Genomic DNA, 24950 nt, shown 5'->3' on the forward strand with positions numbered 1-24950 from the left:
TTCACATGATGTTCTGGTATAGATTTTTCAGAATAAAATGGTCAAAATTTAAATCAACTTAACTTTCATCATATATGCTTAAAATTACATACTGAATGAGTGGGTAAAATGACGCTCATTTAAAAAAAAAAAAAAATAGTACATTTGCCTAAAAAGTGTTCTCGCATTTATGTTTTAAGTGTCCTCGCATTTACGTTTTAAGTGTCCTCGCATTTATATTTTAAGCGTCAGTTTTGTATTCTTTCGCGTAGATACATAGAAAAGCCACAGTTATTCATTTTAACTGTCAGCTATAGTCATTATTTACCCCAATGGTGCTAAGATATTTCGGAGTTCACAACAGTTATTCCTGACTGCTCACAAGAGTTATAAAAGTGGCTTATTATTCTATAAAAAAGGGTATATTTTTATGTGATGATAGAGTCCTAACAAATGTTAAAATCATGAAAAATACAAGCTACATACATAATTTTTTATTACAAATCTTGAATACACAGAGTTTACAAACATACAAAAAAGCCTCAAAAACTACATACAAAGTCTAACATTAGGAACATTTTATTAGTTCTGACTTCTTATACCCACTTCTAATTTCGTGAAAAATCTTGCAAAATTTGCGCATTATAACGGGGTATAGCATTGGAAATACATAATATAAAGAACAAATAAAAACTTCAAACAAATGTCCAATAATATATACAAGTAATTTATATACAATGTCTATGCGAATTAGCTCTGAACATTAAGTCTTAACAAGAAATCAAAACCTCTAATTTATGTGGTTCAGTTGAAAGAATACTAACCTTCCTACTTGAATGGCTAGAGTCTCTACAAACGTAACAACTTAATTTTAATTCATAAACTGACCTCTGCGATTTGGTGTGGCTGGAACTAATTTCTTCAGGCAATACTGGTTTTCTGCTAGTTTGCAGCAGATATCTTTGGTTTTAGCGTAATTCTACAAAAAGAAAAATCATGGATACGAATAATGTATAGTCTAGCACCATTTGTTACTATTCAATTACTCGATTGTGCTCGCTCATTGAATAATTTGCAAAGAACAATACACATTCTTATCTCTTAAGCTCCAGTAATTTTCTGTATCCATGGTAAAAATACCGTGACTCTTGAATAAATACCAGGCAAATGTTTTCTAGCACATCCAACACCAGCAGATACAATACCAACAAGAGTAAAATGGTCACCAACTTTGGTCACTAAAGGTCCACCACTGTCACCCTGCAAGATAATAAATGTGTAATGCAAATTTAAAGAGTTTTGATAATATTGCAATCGAATTTTTTTTTCCAGACACATATACATATAATATATATACATATGAATGATACACATAAGAAAAATTAATTTTTTATTATTTTTCTCATCATTATTTGTACTTTTTTTTTCTCTTTGTCCTTTATATATATATATATATATATATATATATATATATATATATATATATATATATATATATATATATATATATATATATATATATATATATATATATATATATATATATATATACACACAGCCTGATGTTGTCAAGTATGTAAAAATCCAAAGAATTAAATGGGCTGGTCAATTCATTCGAATGAACACAGAGCGTTCGACAGACATAATCTTTTTGTTTCAGCCCATCGGATCAAGGCCCAGAGGTCGACCAAAGCTGAGATGGGCCGACTGCGTGGAAAGAGACTTTTCAGTCTTAAAAGTCTCAAACTGGAAGACAACTGCCAGGCGGAGGCAGGTCTGGAGGAAGTTGATTGAGAAGGCCAGGGCCCACCCGGGGCTGTCGTGCCATTGAGGAAGGAAGGAAGGATATATATATATATATATATATATATATATATATATATATATATATATATATATATATATATATATATATATATATATATATATATATATATATATATATATATATATATATATATATATATATATATATTCTTAATATATATTTCTTAATATCTGTTTTTACTAAAGTTATTATGTGCACAGATTATCAATCCTCCCACTTTAAGTGTAATCCACCCAAGATAGAAAGTTCTATGTTACATTATTTTATGATTAAAAATTATCACACAAATAAATAAATAAATAAATCTTACTTGGCATGCATCTTTTCCTCCTTCTTTGTATCCAGCACATATCTGATAATCGTAGATGTCTCCAAATCCATGATAAACTTCCGAATACCATGTGGTGCATATAGTATTGTTTATAATTTGAACCTCCACTTTTTGCAATCTCTTAGCTCGCTCTGAAAGAGAAATTAAAATTCCTTCATTAAAATGTAAGGCTGGAGATGGAGAGTAAAAAGACCTGTAATTAACACGTTGAGCACCCAGCGAACTTTTGCCCTACACCAGTGGTCGGCAAAGTGCGGCTCCAGAGCCGCATGTGGCTCTTTGGCTCCTTAAGTGCGGCTCTGGCATAAATATCCACGGAAGGGGCAATAATATTTTCATTTAAAAAAAAAAACTTGGTAAGAAAAAAATCACATCTTATTTTGAAAAATTAAAATTCTTCTATAAATCGAGAACATGTATAATTTTTTGTTTAAGTTAAAAGATCGATAGGTAATTAAAATTTTATATTGTTGTAAAAATAAGTAACGGACATCGAGTTTAATTCACGTCTGTGCTCGATCGTCACAGATATTTTCCCCCTCTTCAGTGGGCGTAATCAGTAATCAATCTTCAATTGTCAAAATCGGAGAAGGAAAATCGGAGGGGTGAAGGACTAAGATGAACCTAGGAGAGGGGTGCTAGAGGATTATCCTTTATCGCCTCTTATTTGCAAATTATTTATAACAAGCTGATTATAATGCTGATTAGTAGAGGAAAGCACGTGCTTTTTTGAAAGTTATTATCTTAAAATTTCAAAAGTTTATTCCTGATTTAATTTCAGTCATTTAATTTCAGACAATTTATCAAAAAGGAAGTAAAATAATTCTATATTTATCACTTAATATAAATGGTGTTTTAAAAATCATACATTTCCATGAATTATAACTTAATGTTAGTTAATAATTTTAGTTTGCAGTTATTTAATTAAATTTATGTTATGTTATTAATGTTCAGTTATTAATTATTATTAATTTCTTATAAACATTGCGTTCAAAGGTTTTAATGTTGGTTCCAATTTTTCCTTGGTTTACATTTATGCGCGTTTTAATTTTTCTTAGTTATGATACTCAATTTATACCAGTTTTTTCATTATTTCGATTGTAACTTAATGATGTTAATGCTAAGTTCTCCTAATTGTAGTTATTTAGTTTAATTTACCTACAGTGCAAATTTTTATTAATTATAATTATTTTTTATTAACATTTTGTAAAAAAGTTTTAGGAAAATTTTCAATTTTTTAAATGTCAAAAGTTTTCATTATTTTGATGTCATGTCATTTAAACTTATTTTTTATCTCTATCATCTATATTTATTTATTCGCTAATTTACAATTATACTACTGTTTTATTAAAAAAATATTTTGTGAATATTTGGATTATATTTGATTTTTTGTTATTTTTCAATTATGGCTATGCGTGAAAATTTAACTGTAGCATAACTCTTATACGAATAATTTCGTAATCTCTTCTTAAAGAAGTAAATGTTAGGGAAATCTGTTTTTAACGGTTAACAATATGTGTTAATAATTATAGGAAATACACGTGGAAATCGAGAAAAAAAGTTATATATTCTTTTATGTAAATCGAAAGTCTTATCTCTTTACAGGAAGGGTTTATAAAATAAAAATTAGGCTTTCAATAAATGCACAATATATACATCACAGTATATGTCATGCCCTGCGAAAGATTTTATTCATTGCAAATTTTTCTTGCTGAAAAGCAGAAAATTTTGTATTTGCTGTTATTGTATTTGTTTATTATGCTACATACATACATACATACCTTACCTTTGAAAAAATTTATTCAATAAATAATTGTGTCAGTAAGTATTACAAGTAAGTACAGTCAGTATTATTACAATATAAGGCATATTTTAACGAACTCTCAATCTTTAAAAATGACTTTTCATTTCAAATCTTAAAGATAATAATTAATGTATTATAAAAACTAATAGAACCTTGCTCCTTTGTTATTAATAATTTTTTTCGTCGCCATTAGGGTATAATATAATCTTTTACTAACAAAAACCTACTTTTTGTATTAAATAAATTTTCTTTCCTATTGCTATAAATGCTATAATTATATATTAATAAATATATATTAATGTTATAATTTAAAATAATATTTTAATGTTATGATTTAAAACTGAAAAATAAATCTTTATTATTTTCTAAAAAAAACCATCACTGCTTTTGTCCAGTAAGTGCCAATGCAATAGCCAAGGTGTATACAATCGCCGATGTCGACAGAATAATTTCGTCAACAAAACTTTATGTTAATAAAATATACAAAATAGAATATTGCTTAAAATTAAATTTCTTTATTCTTAGTTTGCATATATTTCTGGTTTTACATACTAAAGTTAATTATAATTTTGAAAATTTCAATTTTTTACATAATAGATTTATCAATAGGGTGAGATGAACACGTGCGAATATATATATATAATATATTATCAAAATAAAGGAAGAAAAAAATATATAAAGAAATTTTGATTATAGATATTTCTAATTTCCGTTAAAAAGGCTTCAGATATTTTATTTCGATTTTTTTGATTGCCATTATTGATAGTAAAGTCGTACCTCAATTTTCACTGGCATACTACTAGCATTGCAATTTTTAGCTATACACAGGGCTGACGATTCTAAGGTTGCTCAGTAATCTCTTAATTTATTCCTTTCCTTGTGCGTCAGACATAGTTTAATGCATTTTTTGTCAGTATACCTGGTGTAGTAATTGTTTTTGTCTGACTTTATTACTTTCTACATTTAGTCATGTAAATTTGAAATGCATTTTCCTCACATTTTAATTTTCTAACTTCGTAGTTTACTTTGATTTTTTGTTAGTTAATGAAAATCCGAAGAAAATGATATTTTTTGAAAATTTCTCTATAATAATTTTGATTCCACGGTCTTTGTTATTTTTCAAACATTTTTAAACTAAATGGTACTTTTTGCTCATTTTTGGGATTAATTTTGTAACCCGTAATTCTTAATTCTTATTAATAAAATAAGTCTTTGTGAAAACTCTGTAATAGTTTTAAGGAGTACAACAAATTTTTCAGATTTATTTCTTGTTTAATTGTAAATATTTTTTTAAAACTTCATTTTCATAGGATTTTAACTTCTACATTGTTTATGTTAATGATATTTTTGTAAATTGTTTTCTCTATATTTTTTTAGAATAATTTAAAGTCATTAAATATATTTCATTCAATTTATACTTGACATTTTTTAAATATTTTAAAAGTATATAACATAATTTCCCAATATCATTAGGTTTTTCAAAAAAAATTTTAAAATTTTCATTAGTCTTTTTCGCTATCTAGCTATCCAATTTTGTTTCGAATAGCAAAAATTCGAAAAATAATATTACATTGTTAAGTTCAAAAAAAATTATAATAACCATGTATAACATACAATATACTCTAATATACAATACACTCTAATATACAATAAATGTTAGGTTATAATTTTAGAATTAACAATGTGTTTAGATTATACTTCGTTAAATAAGAAACATATTTAAATATGGCACGCTGGAAGATATATATACATATATTTTAATTTGTGTGAATATATATATATTTCCTTTTATGTAAACTTAATTTTTATCTTAGACTAAATCAGTTGACTTGTTAAAATTAAAAGTCATTTTAAAATGAAAATTAATTCCTTCATTTGTTTTAATTTTTTTCATCCCTTGTCCTCTGTCATGAAAATTGAATTAATTTTACTCCTTGGAATAAAGCAGAAAAATCTGAAGACTTGTTAAAATTCAAAGTCATTTTAAAATAAAATTCAGTTCGAGAAATCAATCTCTTTTACGTCCTTCCTTTGTTTTATTTTTTTTTATACCTTGTGCTTTATCTTTAAAATTAAATTAATATCATAAAGTTAATTTTAATTTTTTGTATACTGAAAATTTATATTCATGATTAAATTCAAATCTATGTCAGAATCAATATGTAAATCACAAATTATTCCTGATTCAATATGTTTTTGCGGAGCGAAAAACCATTTCATGCCATTATGATTAGAATGCATCTACAAAATGTCTTGCTCAACATTAACAAATTTAAAGGAGTAAAACTACAAAATTAATTAAATGTTAATGCACTTTTTTCTTTTTAATTTGTTTTCGATTGATAAATCATTTTTTGTTAACTAATTTGTTGCTGTGAATGTAATAGTTAAATCATAGTCATAAACAACGGAAATAATTTAAATAATTACAATTAGTTAATTACAATATAAATAATGCAACTAATTTTAAAATATTAGATCGGACGAAGTTTATGACTTTGCATTCAGAACATAATCTTAAAAAGTATAACCCTATAACCTCTGTAACTCTGTGGGGGAAACATTTTGAGCGTGTTAGGTGGGTCATCTTGACCATCATTTACTAGCAGGTGTTCCTTTGTAACACTCCTTACAATGCCCTTTGTTCATTTTGGGGGGAATAAGTTTGTGACGAACCTTGCATGTCATCAAAACATACGAAAAATTTCAGCCGGTAGTTGGTACATGATTTGTGTTTACGTTTACGAAAACTAATAAAATTAAACGATGACATGCAAGGTTTTAGACATGCAAGAACGATGACATGCAAGACATGATGAACGATGACATGATGAACGATGACATGCAAGAAATTTTTCGTATGTTTTCGGTGTACTCCGGTGTGATTCAAAGGTACCACAAGCATGCGCGCATATTTTTTCTAAAGTTAAAGTAGTGGGGGTACATATTGGCATCACAGACAAGCAGTTGCAGTGTGAACAGTTTTGTCTTATCTACCGTGTCTGCCGTTGTCCTGTCTTATTAAAAAAGTTCTTGATTTTGAAAGGGACGCATTGTTTCACTTTCCAAGCCTGCTGCAGCATCGCCAAGAAAATAATTCCTCTATTGATAAACACCATTTTAAAACAATAATTTTAAATATGAGGGAAGCATTTCTCAGCAGGTTTCAGGAATTTAAAAACAGCAGAGTAACTTTAGCATTTGTCAAAAATCCTCTTAATGCTGCGATAACCTAGTTGAAATTTTCTCCTTTTGAAATTGACATTGGTAGCTCTGAAATACAATTGCTGGATTTAAAAAACAAGGAGATATGGCCCTCTAAATTCGAACGTCTTTGCGTTGAATTGGAAATATTGGAGAAGAAAAAATTTGATCTTAGTCCACAACACAAGTGGTCTGCTTTGATTGACCTGGAGAAGGACGACATTTTCAACGCTTGGAATAGTATTCCTGACTCTTACGATCAGGTGAAAAAGCTCGCGTTTGCTGTTCTTTCCCTTTTTGATTCTACATAGGTATATATGCGAACAATCTTTTTCAAGCATGAACATTATCAAGAGTGAACTGAGAAGTCGTCTTATTGATGAGAACTTGGAATCATGCCTAAAATAAAAACAAGAACATACAAACCTGACTTACTCAAACTTTCCAAGGAGATGCAAGCGCATTGCTCGCATTAATAAATATTTATTAAGTATGAAATTTAGTTTTATTTAGTGCAATGAAAGTTTACTAAGCAAGCAAATTTGGCTCCCAATTTTTTTTTAAATTGTTGTAATGTTCATATTTGGCTCTTTGTCTAATAAGTTTGCCGACCACTGCCCTACACCAATACTGACTTACATTTTAACACATTTAACATTATATTATACAGGTCATGACATGCAGGTATTATACAGGTCATGACATGCTTCCTAAATGTGAATTTATGTGGTTGAAATTCATTTTTTTTTTACTCTACCTTGTAGATTGTAAAGATTCTATTGTCTACAATTCTATTCACTATTCATTTGGATAAGGTCTATAACCTCATAAGAATAAAATTGAACAGTTTTTGAAAATTGATGGAATGAGGTGGAAAAATATAGTTAAAAGCGAATGATGAAATTTACATTAGTGTTTGTAATTCCTCCAGAATTCCAAATTTAGAAATAAAAGAACTGTAGAACTAAAAGAGCCTGTATAAAAGAACTGTAGAAAAAAAAGAAGACGTAGAAAGTTTAAAAATAGTAATTTAATAATAACAATTTAAAAAAGGAGGACAAGTTTATTTTTGGAAAAGTTAAGAGTAGTTCAAGAGGATTTACAGGGCAAGAAATAATTTGGGCACATAACATACAGCTTTAATTCATATTAAAACTTTAAAACAAACTTAATGTCGAACTGTAATTCTGACAGAAAAATTTCCCAATATCGTCTACTCATATTTTGCCAAACTCCTTGCTCAAGGTTTTTTTCTTTTTTTTTTAGAATTAAAACAAAAAAGCACTAATTTATGTCAGGGGAAAAAAGTAACTGTAAAAGAAAAAAAACTGAGAAGCAGAGCAACTTGCAAGATGGCCATTTTTGTACAGTAAGAAAGTCATTATCATTATTGAATGCCTACCACTTTGTGTACTGAAGTACAGGATCTTATTAGAATTCCTTTTCTGGTTTCTATACAGAAGTTTTGTACCAGAGGAAGCATAACATCTTCCAAAATGAGTTCGCGATTATGGAATAAAAATATTTGTTCCTTGATCTGAGTTATTTCTTGTCACCCTGATTTTGCCTGTCAAAATACTTATTTATAAAGCTTATCATACTGTTCAGTTCCTCTACTGACAATATTAATTTCCTAATTATTAAAAGTTGCAAACAGAAATAAACAGCTTACCCTCTCTGTCAGTTTCTTTTGTTGCTCCCCATCCAACCACCATAGCATTTCGATTGGAATAATCCCGATCCGGATCTGGCAGGCAAATAGGTTGAGCAAAGTTATCAAATTCCAAAGGTCTCTTCAGCTTGAGCAGCGCAACGTCATTGCTGTAGCGTCTGGGTTTACCAAAATCAGGATGGATCTGTATATCAACCACTTGAATGTCAAGATCAGATCGAAAACCACGTACTGAGACGTCGTTGTCACCAGGACGCACACGGAAATAGCGAGGAGCATACCTAAAATACAACCCAATCATTTAAATGAATGCAGCAAGATATACGCTCCAGTCATGATAAAATTAAATACAGGAGGTTTAGTGATGAACACTCTTAATGAATTTAAAGAATTTATGCAAAAAATTTTAAATCCATCAAAAAAAATTAAATAAAAAGGCCTGGGTTGTGGTGGCTCAGGGCACAGAGAGGCTCTCATTTTCCAATGAAGTGAACCTGAGCTGGGTTCGATTCCAATCCCGCACCGACCACACTGTTGACGTAAAATAACCTCAGTGGTAGACGGATCATGGGAGAGAGTGCCCTTGCTGTCAAGCTAACCGGGGGATATTTGCGTGGTTTTCCTCTCTATGTAAAGCTAATGCGGGTAAATTTCATCAAAAATTCCTCCATGAAGGCAAATTTTTCCCAATACTGGATTCAGGAGTTCCCTTGTTTTCTGGATTGTGTTTAAAATTACAAAGCTATGGAGCTGAACACTGGTAGTCGAAAACTCAAAATTGGGTCAGCTGTTTAATAAGGGAAAAACTGTTTAGAACACATTTTCTCCAAATTTACTGTTTCTATGTTTATTACTTTACAAATTAAAACTCAGAAAACACGTTGTGCCTTAACTTTTGGAGGGTACTGCAGTAATAAATTTTTTCAGTGTAGATTTCAGAAGAGATATTCTTTAAAGATAGCTAAAATTATTTGTTCAAGATGATTACACATACCTTATTTTTTCTTATAGAGGATTTAAGACTTGATTACTTAAATACAAGGAATTTCTTTAAAAAAAAATTAACTTTAAGAAAAACTTTTACTTTGGAGTTAGTAAATAATAATAGAAAATTGACTTTGTGTAACAATTATGAAATCCTTGCTAAACTAATAATTTGATTTTTGATTGAGTCATCCGCCATTTTGGGAGTAGCAATAATTGTAATGATAATTTGTTGGTAGAAATTGACGAGAGATTATTGTAAATGATTTGTTTTGAATGCCCCGACACCGAAAGTTTAGTTATAAGTCAAGCATTGTAGCGTAGCTTGTCGTCATGTCGTAATAAATATTTTTAAGAATTGGATGATAAAATTAAAGGCATACACAATGCAAATAAGTAATATTCGACTATCTGAGAATCAAAGAATATAACTTAAGTTGAAATTAAGGAATAATGTAATGGATTTCCTCTAGAAATCTTTCTTTTTTGCATGGGTGAAGTTTTCCCTCTTTTTCTTCGTTTGTCTAACATACTATCTTCAAAAATTTGCAAACATTTTTCAAGATTTAAGCACTACTTTTTTCCTCAAATAGGCCAACCAGGTATGTTTTTTTAAATTTTTTTCATTATTTATATAGAACAGTATTACAAAATTTGTTCTAATATTTGCTTGCTGACTATTGCTTTAATTTGCCTGATTTAGGCTCGTTTGAAAAGTTGCATTGTTTGAATTCAATGAATCAATTATAATTTAATGAATTAATTATATAAATTTAATTCATTCTTTAAAATAAAAATTTATATTTTTAATTTATAACTTCTTTGTTTCTTTTATCTTTTCACATTTAACAAGTCGGTATGTACACCGACAAGCGATGTTATCATAGTTGCCAACATATCAAATAATTCAACGTCCTTTTCATTGAAAAAAAAAACAGGAAAAAAGGGATCTTTTTTTTCTTGGAGGGGGAAAGGAAAACACGAATAAAACCTTTGCAAATTTTAAATTTGTCCCAAAAAATTTTACATTTCTCAAATAAAAAATGCATTTTAGTATTGATTATAAAATGATATTGAAACCTGGAATCGTCTGGAAAATCAAGCAGGTTGGCATTTATATTTTTCTGTGATACATTATTATATTCATAAAATAATAATTATTTTTATTAATTATAGCTTGTATATTTATATTTTATTATATATTATTGCATAGCAATAGTACGTTAATTTGAATAGATCATTTTTTAATATTTACTGAAAAATGTATATTACAGGTTAATATCAAATTAAAACGAAAACAATAAATTGATATTTTAATTAAAAGTATTTTTAGTGAATTTAGTTTGAAATCAATATAATGATTACATTATGTTCATACAAAGAGCTACGAAAGGAATGAAGAAAAGAAACTGTAAGAAAAATGCATGCATTGTACATTGTTTTTAGATGTCAGGTAATGAAGGAGGAAAAAAAAACTGATTGTGGAGGGGAAAAAACTCAAACAAAACTTACCATCTGACTGTTTTCCCATTATCTCTTCTAAAAGTTTATAAAATAAAACAAATTAATATGTTTAGTTTTTAAACAAATCATTAGATTTTTAATAAATTTTGTAATATGCATAGGATACGAGCAAAACAGTGATAGTGAAAGTTTCGGGCTCTGGGAAAGAAAACTACTTATAAAAGCAGTTCTTTGTGTGAGCTCTGTTCACATATATTCTTCTATTCTGAAATCAGAATGTTGAATTGAAAAATTAGCTTAATGATTGATGAAATAGTACTACAACTAACAGTTGTCATAGTAATGGAAAATATATCATGACTCGCATTGTTGCTTAACTTTTCGAAGCAATATTGTTGATGGGAGTTTGAGAATTGATGAAGAGACCTCGGGTAATCTTCTTGTTTGAAAGCAGAATGTCTTATTACAGGAAAGTAAGCGCAATGATCATTTAAAATAATCTACTTGAAAACTCTAATTTGTACAGTTAAGTGTCTTCTGCTGGATTAACTTAAGACGACATTTAATTTGTTGACCTGAAAACGACTTTTGAAGTCACGTGTGCTTTGATTGAGGCAACAATTATTATTAAAGGCCGGGATAGCCTGGTCGGTAGGGCGCTGGGCCCATGTCCGAGAGTTCGAACCCCGCCGGCCGAAGACTCCCCGTGTAGTTGGTGACTGATGCACGTTAAAATTCTGGCGAGTCGCAAAGTCCCCCATGTTCCCATAACAAATCAATACCTCTGGGGATACTGGATTGGAGATTGATCGTTCTCTAATTCAGGTCCAAAATTACGATCTGTGGGTGAATGAATGGATGGGTCCGCCTTATAAACAGTTGTGACGTATGATGTGGCAGAAGTCGAATTCTTGGCCATAGATGGCGCCACAGAAAAACAAGAATCGCACACTCTGCCTTAAATTTGCTCGGCTTCACCAAACAGGCTTGCCCGTGTGGCAAGTGGCATTAGAACCAACCAACCCAACCAATTATTAAGTAATTATTTAATAATTATGCAATTATGGTTAGTTAAAAAATATCATATGATACTTTTGTACTCATTTCAAAGTTATAATATCTTCCTTATATTTATAAAAATATCGAAATTTGAAAAAAGAAAGTTAAATAAAAAAAAAACGATGAGCAAACGGGATGGATTTCTGATGAAATCGTCGTGAATCAAGCGCGTTAAAAATTGGTTACTTAAATTCGAAACCGATTAATTTAAAACGATTTTTCGGTTCAAGCGGCTTTCTGAAATAGCCGAAAAGTGATCGAAAAATAATGTGGATTTACGGAGGCCTTGTTGCGAATATGGGAACCTAGTTGGTCAAAGAGTGATAAAAACTTATCAAGTACTTCTGATATTCATGTGACAGTAATTCGTTTAATTTAGTTTCATCTCATGAGTTGGAAAAAATTTAATATCCGCGTTTATTGATTGTGTTTAATGAAATTATCGGTAAGCCGCCAACAAAATAAATTTAAAACAGGTCAGGTTTCTATATTAACAAATTTAGAGGTAAATATGACCAGATATGCAAGGATATTTTTAAAATTAGCTATAAAACTTTCCTAACCTAACCTAAAATTTTCCTAAGCTAACCTAAAAATCTAAACCTAAGAAAAACATTTAATTAAATCCTTAATATATAAGAACATTTTTGTGTGTGTTTCGCTCTTAAATTTAAGACTGTTTATAGCAAAATCAAATCGTATGAATGGGAAATCACCAGCATGAATTTGAATTTATAAAATGTTACAATTTACTATGCAAATTTAAAGCATTAATTGAATAAAATTTACTTACCGTTTAACACAATGAGCTGCAGTCAACACCCAATGTTTATTTATTATTGTTCCTCCACAATAATGAACTGTTAGCAGCCTAACTGAGACCTAAAAAACAAAGGATAAATGCTGTACAGTTTGATATTATATCAATAGTAAATTATCACTGAAGCTTTCACACCACTATTTAAGAATTTAATTGGTAATTGTACCCTGATGTAAAATATATTTCATTTTTAATTAGTCAATGATACAGATGTAAAATAGTCTGGTTTTAATTTTTTTTGTCGTATGTTTAGGCAGTGGGGGTGCGATTGTTAATGTTTTTCAGTGGCGCCATCTATGGGCAGGAATTCGACTTCTGCCATGCCATTCACACAACCACAACCCGTTTATAGGGCGGGTCACATTCACACACAAAGGAGAAAGGACATAGAACACACAGAGAAGGGATTCGAACCCATGACCTTTCTGATGCAAGGCCGGTCTGCGTCAGGTTTAAATAATTTGTGGTAAATATCCTGGGACCCGGGAAATTCATAAATATTTGTGAGATACCTGGATATTTCTGAATTTTATTAAAAATTCAATGATCATGTTTTTCTTTTGGATTTTACATAATTATATGTATGTAAGGTACAATTAAGTTTTGCTTACATTATCAATAGTTTATTATTTACTAAGCCGAAAAATTCCTTCAATTGGACATGTAAATTATTGGAATCATTCATTGTATTTTAGTTTTTATTTGAGAGGGGGTTATGGTTAAAATCTTCCTAAACTTCGCATTTCGATTTATTATTCTTAATGTTTGTGGTTTAAAACCTTGCTTCTAAAAAAAGTTTTGCCAGAAATATATATTTAAAACGCAAGCTTTTTTCAGATTTTGAGAATTGAAATTTTTCAGATTTTGAGATTTTGATTATTTAGAAAATTTGCCTACAAAACTTTTGCTTCGTTTGAATAATATGTAATCAGGGTTGCCACTCAAATCTGGAAAAAAATTCTCTGTTTTTCCTGTACATGATATACGCAATATATTAAGAGGAAACAACAATTACTGTGCTCTTAAGTGAGCTATATTGGTTTAACTATATTCATTAGTTTTAATTGCTGAAAAAACAGCTGAACATACTTAAATGATGCTATGGTAAATGAAATAGTTTAGCATAGCTGAAATATCATGGTTAAATATCCCACAGATTACGCTTTGAGTGGTCACCATTTTTTAAGACCAAAATAAAAAAAATAAAACAATCCTATATTTTCCCAATTCGTAAAGAAAAAATCAAAATTCCCTGCATTTTCTGTGTTATTTTAGGTGATTTTTAAATTCCCTTACATTTTCCAGGTTTTCCCTGTTCTCCCTGTGGAGTGGCAACCCTGGTAATCCTTCTCGGATCCATATTTAGTGGTGATGTGATCGTATCTGAGCAATAATGTTTGATGTATTAATTTAAATTGAATGTAAATTTTTGAATTTTTATATAATTAAAAGTAACTAAATAAAAAAATATAGAGCTTAATATTAATATGATTTTTAGGGGGGGTAAAAAATATATGGTAATGCTAGTTGCATATTTCCAGGGTTGCCACTCAAATCTGGAAAGAAAATTCCCTGTGTTTTCCCTATACATATTGTACAAAATATATTAAGAAGAAACAGCAATTACTGTGCTCTTGTGTGAGCTATTTGGGCTAACTATATTTTTTAGTTTTAATTGCTGGAAAAACAGCTGAATATACTTATATAATGCTAGAGTAAATGAAATAGTTTAGTATAGCTGAAATATCATGGTTAAATATCCCATAAATTACGCTTTGAATGGTTATCATCTTTGAAAAGACAAAAATAAGAAACAAAATTCCTTACATTTTCCCAGTGTGTGAAGAAAAAATCAAAATTCCCTGCATTTTCCCTGTTATTTTAGGTAATTTTTAAATTCCCTGTATTTTCCAGGTAGGGGAGAGGGGGGCACATGTGAACAGGGGGCACATGTGAACATGGTATGTTTTACCAATATGATTTGAAATAAAAAATCTCGAAAAATTTTCAATTGATGGCAGTACTAGTCCTACCTCTCTGAAAAACTTTCAGAACAATGAGACATTTTGTTGATCTATTCTGACAATTTCTTTGTATCAGCTGGTGTTGCATATATTATAATCGCTCGCTTCTCCAAGTGAAAGTATAATATAAATCAACTAATAAACTAAAATTAACTATTGCAGATCATTATATGAACATTCAGGTAAGTTTATGACAATTATTCTTTTTTTTTACTCAATTAAAAGTTCTTTATTTTTCAAGTTAGGTTTAAGAAGGATGATGGGGGCACTTGTGAACAAAACATCTGGGGCAGATGTGAACAGTTCACAAGTGCCCCTACATAGTATTAAGATTATTATCCTCATGATATTATAGGTTTAAAAAATATGTATGCATTTAAAATTATCATTATTTAATTTTCCATAATTAATTTATTAATTTTTCCTTTAAAAAAATTTTTTTTTATTAAATGGTTGATTGCGCATCACGCATATTAACTGATACACCTGAGAAAATAGAATTGTTAAAGCTACAAATGAAAAGATAGAAAAAATGAAAAAAAAGCATGAAAGAGTATTAGAGAAGAAAGAAAAAGGCCCATTACAACACCCGTGGAACATGAAGTTGCGAAAAACCCAATTACGGATAAATTATTGTACAGCTGAAAAATTATTTTCTCATTGACAGTACTGTTGTACAATTTAAATTCACATAGTAAGCTACAACCCCCTCAGTATAATGCGTATCTATATCTGTTATATTAAAGATTTTTTTTCTTTGAAATATGATGATTGCTTTGTGTTTTTAATCTTGTTCATATGTGCCCCAGGCCTGTTCACATGTGCCCCCAATAGGGGCACATGTGAACAATTGAAGTCATTTTTCTAAAATATTATAAAGTAAAGAAATATTTTATTGAAAAATCTCAAAAAATTCCACAAGACAAAGAAAATACTATTTAAACATATGGACTTCTTTACTATGAAAAATTGATGATATTTTTCGAAAAGTGAAGAAATAAAAAAATTTGTTCACATGTGCCCCCCTCTCCCCTATTCCCTGTTCTCCCTGTGGAGTGGCAACCCTGGTTTCATTAATTTTGCATGTTAAGTCCAATAGGTTGTTACACTTCTTCCCTTATAAAAAAAAAACAGAAAAGGGGAACTATTATTTGTTTTTCTATTTTTAAAATTAAATGTCTTAACTTATTGAATAACTCTAAGCAAAGATTTACATATATTATTTATTACATAAAAATTTAATAAATAAATAAATATATATTAAGTTTTACTATACCTAATGTTTTAGAGAAGGGAAATTTAATTATACTTGGAAAACTATTAGAATGAAAAAGAGTACTTATTATAATTATAAATATTTTTGTTTTAAAATGAATAAAATTGATTTGGAAAAATTGTTCTTTATAAATTAAATGTCATGATTTAAAGTCTGATTAGGATACAGCAAGTGAAAGTGAAAGCAAAAGCTGACAAATATGCAATAATTTATCTGAACCAAATTAATAAATAATGTAATATTTAAAATAAGTTATATAATAATATTTAGTAAATAATATTTGATAGATTAAGAATTAAAATATATATTAATTACCTTTCTTACTTATTTGTATAAATAAACATTAGAGAAAAACTTAAGAGAAAGTATGTTTAGTGATTTAAAGTATGATTTAAAGTATGACTAGTATATCAATATGATGATATATTTTTTTAAAAGTTTTGTTAAATGCTTTCACTGCAATATTTTGTAAAAATAACTTATTATTACAAATTTTCTATAATCTTTTTAAAAAAAATTTTGGTTATTGAAAAGTGTTAAAATTAATCTCGAGTTAAATCAAACATTACATTGAAGGAATAGTCTCAAAATAACTACTATAAAGATAACAATAATAATAAGAAACAACGTGGAGTTTTTTTTTTTTTGTTGAGATTTTTTAAATATTTTAGTATGATGCTACCATTCATTAACAGTATGATATTGTTTTTCATTTTATTATTTCATTAAAATTCATTATATTTAGTTAAATGTATGTAACATATAAAGGAAAACTTCAAAAACCAAATTTCTAATCAAGTATAAAATAAATTTAAAAAGACAGGAAAACCATTTTGTTATGTCCATCCTTCACATTCTAATAACAATTGTTTTTAATTCTTCTTTTCTTTAAAATTTTATTAAATATGGCTAATACAATATTTATGAATAATGAAATTTAATTTTAAGAAAGGATGTAACATTTTATAAATAAAAAAAACATTTTTTCTTATTTTAATTCTATTATCCACGATTTGACATTTATTTCAGTGCTGCCATCTGTTTTCAGCCAGCTAAACCTTTTCCCATTTCGTTATTTTATTCGAAATTGAACGGGACTTGCAAGCAAGTTGATAAACAGACAATATAATGGAAAAACGAAATAAGTAATCACTTCACTCTATATTCACCAGTTAACCATTTTCATTAAAATTAAAATTAACTTTTTGAATCATTTTGTGTCTGAAATTATATTGTATAGAAATATTTTGTAAATTGTTGTATATTGTATTGTACACGTGACGTCATTACCAATCAGGGATCGATTTTGATTGCATTCACTTAGGCCTATTTGGCTTTTTGCACACTGGCCTTTTTGGACAATTTAAATGTTTAAGAATTAAATAAACATTTGAGGAAAAATACAATTAGATATTCGGTTTCAGGAGAGAATTTCCAGTAAGTTAGGATTGAAAATTGAAAAGAAATTAAAAGATGCTGTAATTGACTATTCTGAATATACGACTGCCAATGTTCAACTACTTAGGCTTGCAATTTTGTAAATAATACGGAAGACAGAGGAACTCCTGATTTAAGTATTAGACAAATTAACCTATGTGAATTTTTGTTGTTGATAGAACTAACCCACATTAGTGCTACATGGAAAAGAAAGTCCTGAAAACCTCTGACAGTCAGCCCGATAGCGAGAGGATTGTAACCCATGATCCATCTATCAATGAAGATATCTTAGAGCAACACTGTGATCGGTGCGAGCCAGGTGCTGAATTTGTATCAACCAACCATCGCTGGGATTTGAACCTGAATACCTCTTTGGGGAGCGAATGCTCAATCTCCAGGGAAACTGCGGCTAACCAGGCAATCGACCAGGATCGTCAAGGATTAGTTTGATTCATAATTCTTCCTTGCTGCTTAAATAATTTGAGCTATATCTGTAATATTTTCTTCTTATCTCAGTGACGTAATTTTTTTTGCAGCTACAACTCTACTTATTTGGTTTATTTTTTTTTTTTTTTTAACAAACAAATATAACTTTATTGAGAACAAAAACACATAAATACAAAGAATATATATTCGTCGTCAAGAGGAAAATCCTGTCCAGGCGACAAAGAAAAGTAATACAATAAATTTAAAATAGAAATTTAAAAAAAAAAAAAAAAAAAAAAAAAAAAAAAAAAAAAAAAAAAAAAAAAAATACAATCATAAATTATTTTGCTCATCATAAGACGTCATATATTGTTGAACACTGTAATAATAGAAAACAAAAAAAAAAAATGCATGAAACTATATATATAAAAAAATAAATAAATAAATAAAAAAAAATAACAAAGGTAACATAAGAAATTCATTTGGATTGGCACAAGACTGGTATAAAAAATCAAATGCTTCCTTTAAAGTGAAAAATAGAGATCTAAATCGTCAATGTTCATCACAAATTGAAATAAAGCACGCTTAAAAGAAGAATATATTTTGATGTTTTGCAACTGAAATGGTAATTTATTATATAATTTAGGTGCTAAGTAAAAAAACTGTTTTCGTGAAATTTCTTTTGTAAAGAAGGGAATCTCATACATTTCAGTTGGTCTCCTTTCAGACACATTAGTTTTTAATTTGCATATTAATTTATTGTTGTGTAAATAGAGTAAAATACGAAAAAATACATTATGGCGAAATGGTAATAGGTTAATTCTTGTATATATCTTGGTAGTAGTTACACTTGAATTATTTATATTTAGAGAATTAATAATCTTGAAGCATTTATTCTGAACTGAGATTAAGGGAAGTAAATTAGTTTTATATTCACCGCCATATATTATCGCACCATAATTAATTAAAGAATAAAACCAGGAGTAATAGAGTGCTTTCACAAAATTAAAATGAATTTTATTCTTAAGGTGATAAAATTTAACTAAAACGAAACGCAATTTTTTAACTAAATTGTTAATATGTGTTTTCCATTTTAAATTAGAATCGATATATAGTCCTAAATATTTGATATTGTTTACAGATTGTAGAATATAGCATTGACAATTTTCATTAGTACTTTTGCAGGAGAGAGAGTGAAATTTTAAATTTAAGTTAAATTCTGATGTTCTTAAACTGAAATAATAGTTATTCTATGTTATATTTGTATTTTATAAATAATTATGAATTATGGTTTTCTTACCGCCCAAGGAAACTCTCCTCCGAATGTATTGCGACCACCAACGATTCTACCACTTCTATTCATTCCCATGAATCTCCTTCCACATGTTCGCTTGGGAACTAAAAAAAAGCAAAAGTTTCACAAAGAAAAAATTTAATTAGTTCCAGATACAAAATCATTTTTAAACATGAAATTACAATAATTTTTTTCTCGTGTACTTATTTGCAATTAATGTTTAGTTTGAATATAGCTGTTGGTACCGGGCAGATCAACACTGAAAAATAATTCTGTGAAAATTGAGATGTTAGGTAACGATATTCTGCTTGATTCTCTCTTTCTCATAAATTAATAAATAACGACAGATTCCTTCACTTCAAACAACAGTTCTTTCTCATAAATTAATAAATAACGACAGATTCCTTCACTTCAAACAACAGTTCTTTCTCTTAAATTAAAAAATAAAGACAGATTCCTTCACTTCAAACTACAGTTCTTTCTCATAAATTAATAAATAACGACAGATTCTTTCACTTCGAGCTACAGTTTAAATTCGTTGTTACATCTTCAGAAATGAAATTAAGGGAAAAAAAAAAAAGGATGTGATTGAAAGTAATAAATAAGAATAATTAACGATCATTCAATTTTTATCAGCTAAGCAATGATCGAATTACTAGTTGTATTATTTAAATTTATCAAGACACAGCAACTTCTATTCATGTGCAAAAACTTGTTTATGACACTATTTTTCTGTTCTATTCCATGGGCTGGAGAGGGGAGGGGGTACGAGATCTTTCAAAAGGAGTATTTTTCGAAAGGATCATTTCAGTATCTTGGTTTATTTCAAAGTTTCTATTTTGAGGTTTAGAGTTTTGTGAAAGATCTGTATACGGACCTAATTTATTTCTAATACTGACCAATGGTTGCATAAATTCACAATCTCAATCACATGCATGTATGATTTTTAAATTACTAATAATGCATTTTTCGTGTGACACAAAATTAGATACAAATATATATCGGCGAAATATATATTTGTTTATACAAATATATATCATTTCAGCGAAAACAAATTATTAAAATATTTCTTTAAAAAAGATCTCTAAAAGCGAAAAAACTGTGTTCTTTTTCTCAATTATATAATTACTAATTTAAATGAATATCAAACCACTTTGAATTGTTGTAACAAATTGCAGTTTGCGACTAAAGAATAAGGATATCAGAGCCAAATCTACCATTACTGAAATAGAATGGAATCGGGAAAACCATTGCAACGAAAACCACATTTTCTTTTCATTTACTATTTTTTTTAATACGAAATTATTCCACACTAAAATCTTATTACTTTTTAACTCTTTGGATTTGTGTTCAATCTACCATGAATCTATTTAGTTGTATTGATCGTTTTTCTGACAGTTAATGCCATAAAATTTCTCATAGTTTTTATAACAAAATAAAATTTAAAAATTTAATTATAAAATTATTTAAAAAATTTAAAGAATGGAGGACCACGAAATGTTTTCAAACCGCTCGAGGAGTTAGCATAGTTTTTCACTTCAAACTTAAAACTTTATTTTTAAATACAAAGGGTCTGTATTGTATTTCTAGGACTCAGATTGAAAAAATGAAATTGTGCATTACTTACTGGCAGGAGTAGTTTCTCTTTTTTCCAATTTCAATTGCATTTCCATAAAGGCGGCAAGAAGTGAATCATCCGAATCAAGAATTGGAGGCTCTGTCCGCTCCTCCTCCTCCTCCTCACTCTTAGGACTGCGTGTGCTTTCTGTAAAAAAAAAAAAAAAAAAAAAAAAAAAAGGTAAAAAAAAAGAGAAATTCTCCTTAATTCTTGTCATAATCAAAATGTTGTTATGTTCGAAATAATTATTATGTTCAATATTTTCACATATATGTATTACAGTAATTTTTGTTCAAATCATAGTAAAATAAACCAAGTTGACATAATTTTCAAGATAAATATAATAAACTTATAGAATAATATTTGTCATACGATTTCCATGTCTCTCAGATTCCTGTGAATTTCCGAAAAGTGGCCGGAAAATTTAAAAACAAGTATTGAGCCATCTATTGAGAAAATGGTAAATTACATATTGGGTGAACTGAGTTTGGGCTTCATGGAATTGAAGTACTGATTTTACTCTTGACCGAACTCAGGCGGACATTCCAAAATTGGCATATTTGCATTACAAAACAGTTCAATTTCGTTCTTTCTTATTCTTTTTTTTGTAAAAAAAAACTATTTTTACCAGTTTATTTAATTTCATTTAAAATTTTTACTCAAATAATAAAAAAAAAAAAACCATCTAACTTTTTGAAGAAATATCGCTTATAAGAGGCAAATACGAAAAAATTTTCCATCAAACAGAACAGGAATCCATATTATGTTTAAACCAGAAATATCGTACTTTACAAATATTTGAAAACAGGACTTACAAACAGGACTAAATACTTTTAAGTTTACTATTTGCAACTAATGTGAATATTAATTTCTATCTACCTGACCCTATCTGTAAAATATTTCACTTTGAAAAAAATCACGACTTCTGATAAATTTCTATCGATTCAAACAATAATCTTTAATTAAATTAAATTATAATCTAATAAGACTATAACTTAAAACAAATTATAATCTTTCAAAAAATTCACAATAATTGATTCTATCTTGTCAAACATATTTATAAAATAAAATCTCAAGAAATTTGAAATAATATATTTATGCGACCATATTTTTAAACTATTTCACTTCGAAAAATTCAAAGCTACCGATCAAATTCTATCTATCAAAGCATGCTGTAATCTGATTTAAAAGGAAATAATTATAGATCAATTTCCTATCTATCTGTACAAATCTTTGGGACCATGTGAAGCAGTCTAGATTTATTCTCTTTGCCCATAGTTTTTGTGAATTGTGAGATTGCGTTTTCCAAGTGCAATAGCAAAAATAAACTGTCAACAAATGAAATTACTCAAAGTAGATAAAGGTTAAACGCAAACTTAACTAGCACATTGACCTCCACACAGATATATTAACTTTGGAAGCTAATTTCCCTAACTGACCTATAGAATCAAAAATAAAATGCCATGTCTACTAGAATTCAAAAATAACGTCACTTAGAGCTGAAAGAAAATGAAATTCCAAGAGAGTAATTTAAAACTTATTTAAACAAACATGTTGGTGGAATTAAATCAGCTTTAGGCAGTTGCAGTTTAAATAACATTTATTTTGAAGGTAAAGTGTCATTTATTTTATATTTTCTTTTCAAAAAAAAAAAAAAAAACTTTCTTAAATTTAAATTAGAGTTTTTATTTAAATCAAATTTATATTTCTTTAACATAAGGTGCTTGAAGTGTGTGTATATATATGTATGTATATAGTACAGCATTCATGTTTCTTCTTTTTTTTTGCTTTTCAGAACGAAATTTACTTAGTACGAAAAGCAATTTTTTGAAATTATTTTCAAAGTAAAGATTCATTTATATGTGTGACATAAACTTTAATAATATAAGCTGACGAGAAATAAAACTATTGAAATCTTACGTTTTTTTGATTATTTTTTATATTAAATTTTTTAATCTTTTTGTAGCTTATTTTTTCGTACTGAAATGTCATCATCAGCAACTGATCTTGTCATCTGGCAAATCAGTTCATAAGATGTAATGTGAATTCTTCAAATGAATTCAACAGAAATTGACTTTTATTTTACAATAGCATAGCCTATATTTAAGATTCTTATTGGCAATCGAATTTTTAAGGTTGGCGAGCAAGTTTTGTCTTATAAAATGTTGCGTTTGAAATCAATTCACCATATTTTTCCTAAGAGTTGTGAGTTAATGGGGAGCAAAAGTTTGTATGGCTAGTACTTTCTATTTAAGAAATGAAATTTCATACCCTCTATACTGCATATGCTTAGTTTATTAATAATCCTGTCAATGCATAATTTTCTTTTACTGCCTATTAAGATACTTTTAATCGAAAAAATTAATTAGAAAAATTAAGACTATTCTTAACGGTTCCTACTTTCCGACAAATTTTCACCACTTTCATACGATTGGAAACACTTCTATTTATGTCCTGGTCAAAATCAGTTTTTACCGGTTGAAATTACCGCCCTGGCCAATTTACTACTAATCTATTTCAATATCAATTAATATTATTTAACGTATAGTCAAATACAAAAACAGGCTCTGCCCATTTCAATTTAAAAATTTTTTTGAAAACTATTAAAATTAAGTTTGATAATCAACGGGATTATTATTTTTTTGTTGCACTCATGGACAAAAAAATTAGCTCACCAAGAAGGAGTCGTAAAAATGAAACGAAATTTTACGTGCGTAATGACTACTTTGATGTAAGTAAATGATTAGAAAATCAAAGATTATCGTTTTTCATTGATTTTCTAATCATTTACTTATATCAAAGTAGTTATTACGTATGTAAAATTTCGTTTCACTTTGACGACTCCTTTTTGGTGCGCTTATTTTTTTGTCCATGAGTGTATATTTAATGGAAGGAAAATTAGGAAAAAGTGATATTTGAAGCGTGTAAAAGTGTCCTACGCTTAATTTTAGCAGTGAAAAAAAAAAGAAATAAAAAGGAAAAAATATGAAGTGCAAATATGTATACTAATAGAATACCTGCCAATTTTTACAGTGGCAATGAAAAGTCACTTGATTGCCCATCAATAAGTATGTGTATATACTTCTGAGGTTTGGGACACTGTACGATTGACTATAGGTTTTTGAGGTTTGGGACTTGACGGTTTTACGTTACAGAGCCGAAACCAAATTATGTCTTCATTTGGAACTTATGCTCTTTTCAAGTTGATTAGCTTTATTCAAACAAACAGATTGTTTCAAAGAAGGTAATCCTATAAATTTCATAAAGTAATTACATACGTGATTCAACTGACGAAACAATTTTACTTCAACTTGTGAGGTGTTATCTTATCAATCAATCATTTCTCTGTATAATCAACATACGACAGGTATCCTGTCATACAGACCATATAGTTAAGAAAAGGAAATCCTCACCTTCATTTATGGCGAACACAACTTACAATGCTCCATTCACAAACCTAGTGATTTGTATGTACAACATAGCTATTCAAAAAGATACAATGAGTACCACAGACTGAAGAAATATGAAACACGTGTTCATTTATCAGTAAGGTGGTTCATTTCCTGCTCATAGAAACTCCTGGGAGGTAAAACACCTGCACGCAAATGTGTTGTGTACGACAAGAAAGGTATCTTTACTTATCTCTCTATTCTAAAAAAAAGTTTTTGCAGTTAATTTTGTCCCCTGAAAAACTTTTTAGCTACGTGATGAAAATCTAAGATTAAGGAAT

The 24950-nt window shown here is 28.7% G+C and overlaps 1 protein-coding gene across 6 annotated transcripts in view; it reads right to left on the bottom strand.

Annotated features, from left to right (window-relative positions):
- Positions 1 to 458: 458 nt before the first annotated feature.
- LOC107437911 (serine protease 27) overlaps positions 459 to 24950 on the bottom strand; it is a 29928-nt gene continuing 5436 nt past the window's right edge. For 3 of the 6 annotated variants that reach the window (XM_087157373.1, XM_087157375.1, XM_087157377.1), the window contains exons 2-8: positions 21230 to 21367; positions 19609 to 19706; positions 13119 to 13207; positions 11315 to 11341; positions 8819 to 9099; positions 2118 to 2269; positions 459 to 1239 (exon numbers count right to left, since the gene is read on the bottom strand). In XM_087157373.1, the coding sequence (XP_087013499.1) occupies positions 1081 to 1239; positions 2118 to 2269; positions 8819 to 9099; positions 11315 to 11341; positions 13119 to 13207; positions 19609 to 19706; positions 21230 to 21367 (944 nt within the window). In that variant the 3' untranslated portion in view covers positions 459 to 1080. The remainder of the gene's footprint in view (positions 1240 to 2117; positions 2270 to 8818; positions 9100 to 11314; positions 11342 to 13118; positions 13208 to 19608; positions 19707 to 21229; positions 21368 to 24950) is intronic. The other 3 variants (XM_087157374.1, XM_087157376.1, XM_087157378.1) reach the window with 1 other exon arrangement.

Source organism: Parasteatoda tepidariorum, chromosome 2 (genome assembly GCF_982258835.1).
Source record: "Parasteatoda tepidariorum strain Cologne lab strain chromosome 2, Ptep-v5.0, whole genome shotgun sequence".
Taxonomy (NCBI): Eukaryota; Metazoa; Arthropoda; class Arachnida; order Araneae; family Theridiidae; genus Parasteatoda; species Parasteatoda tepidariorum.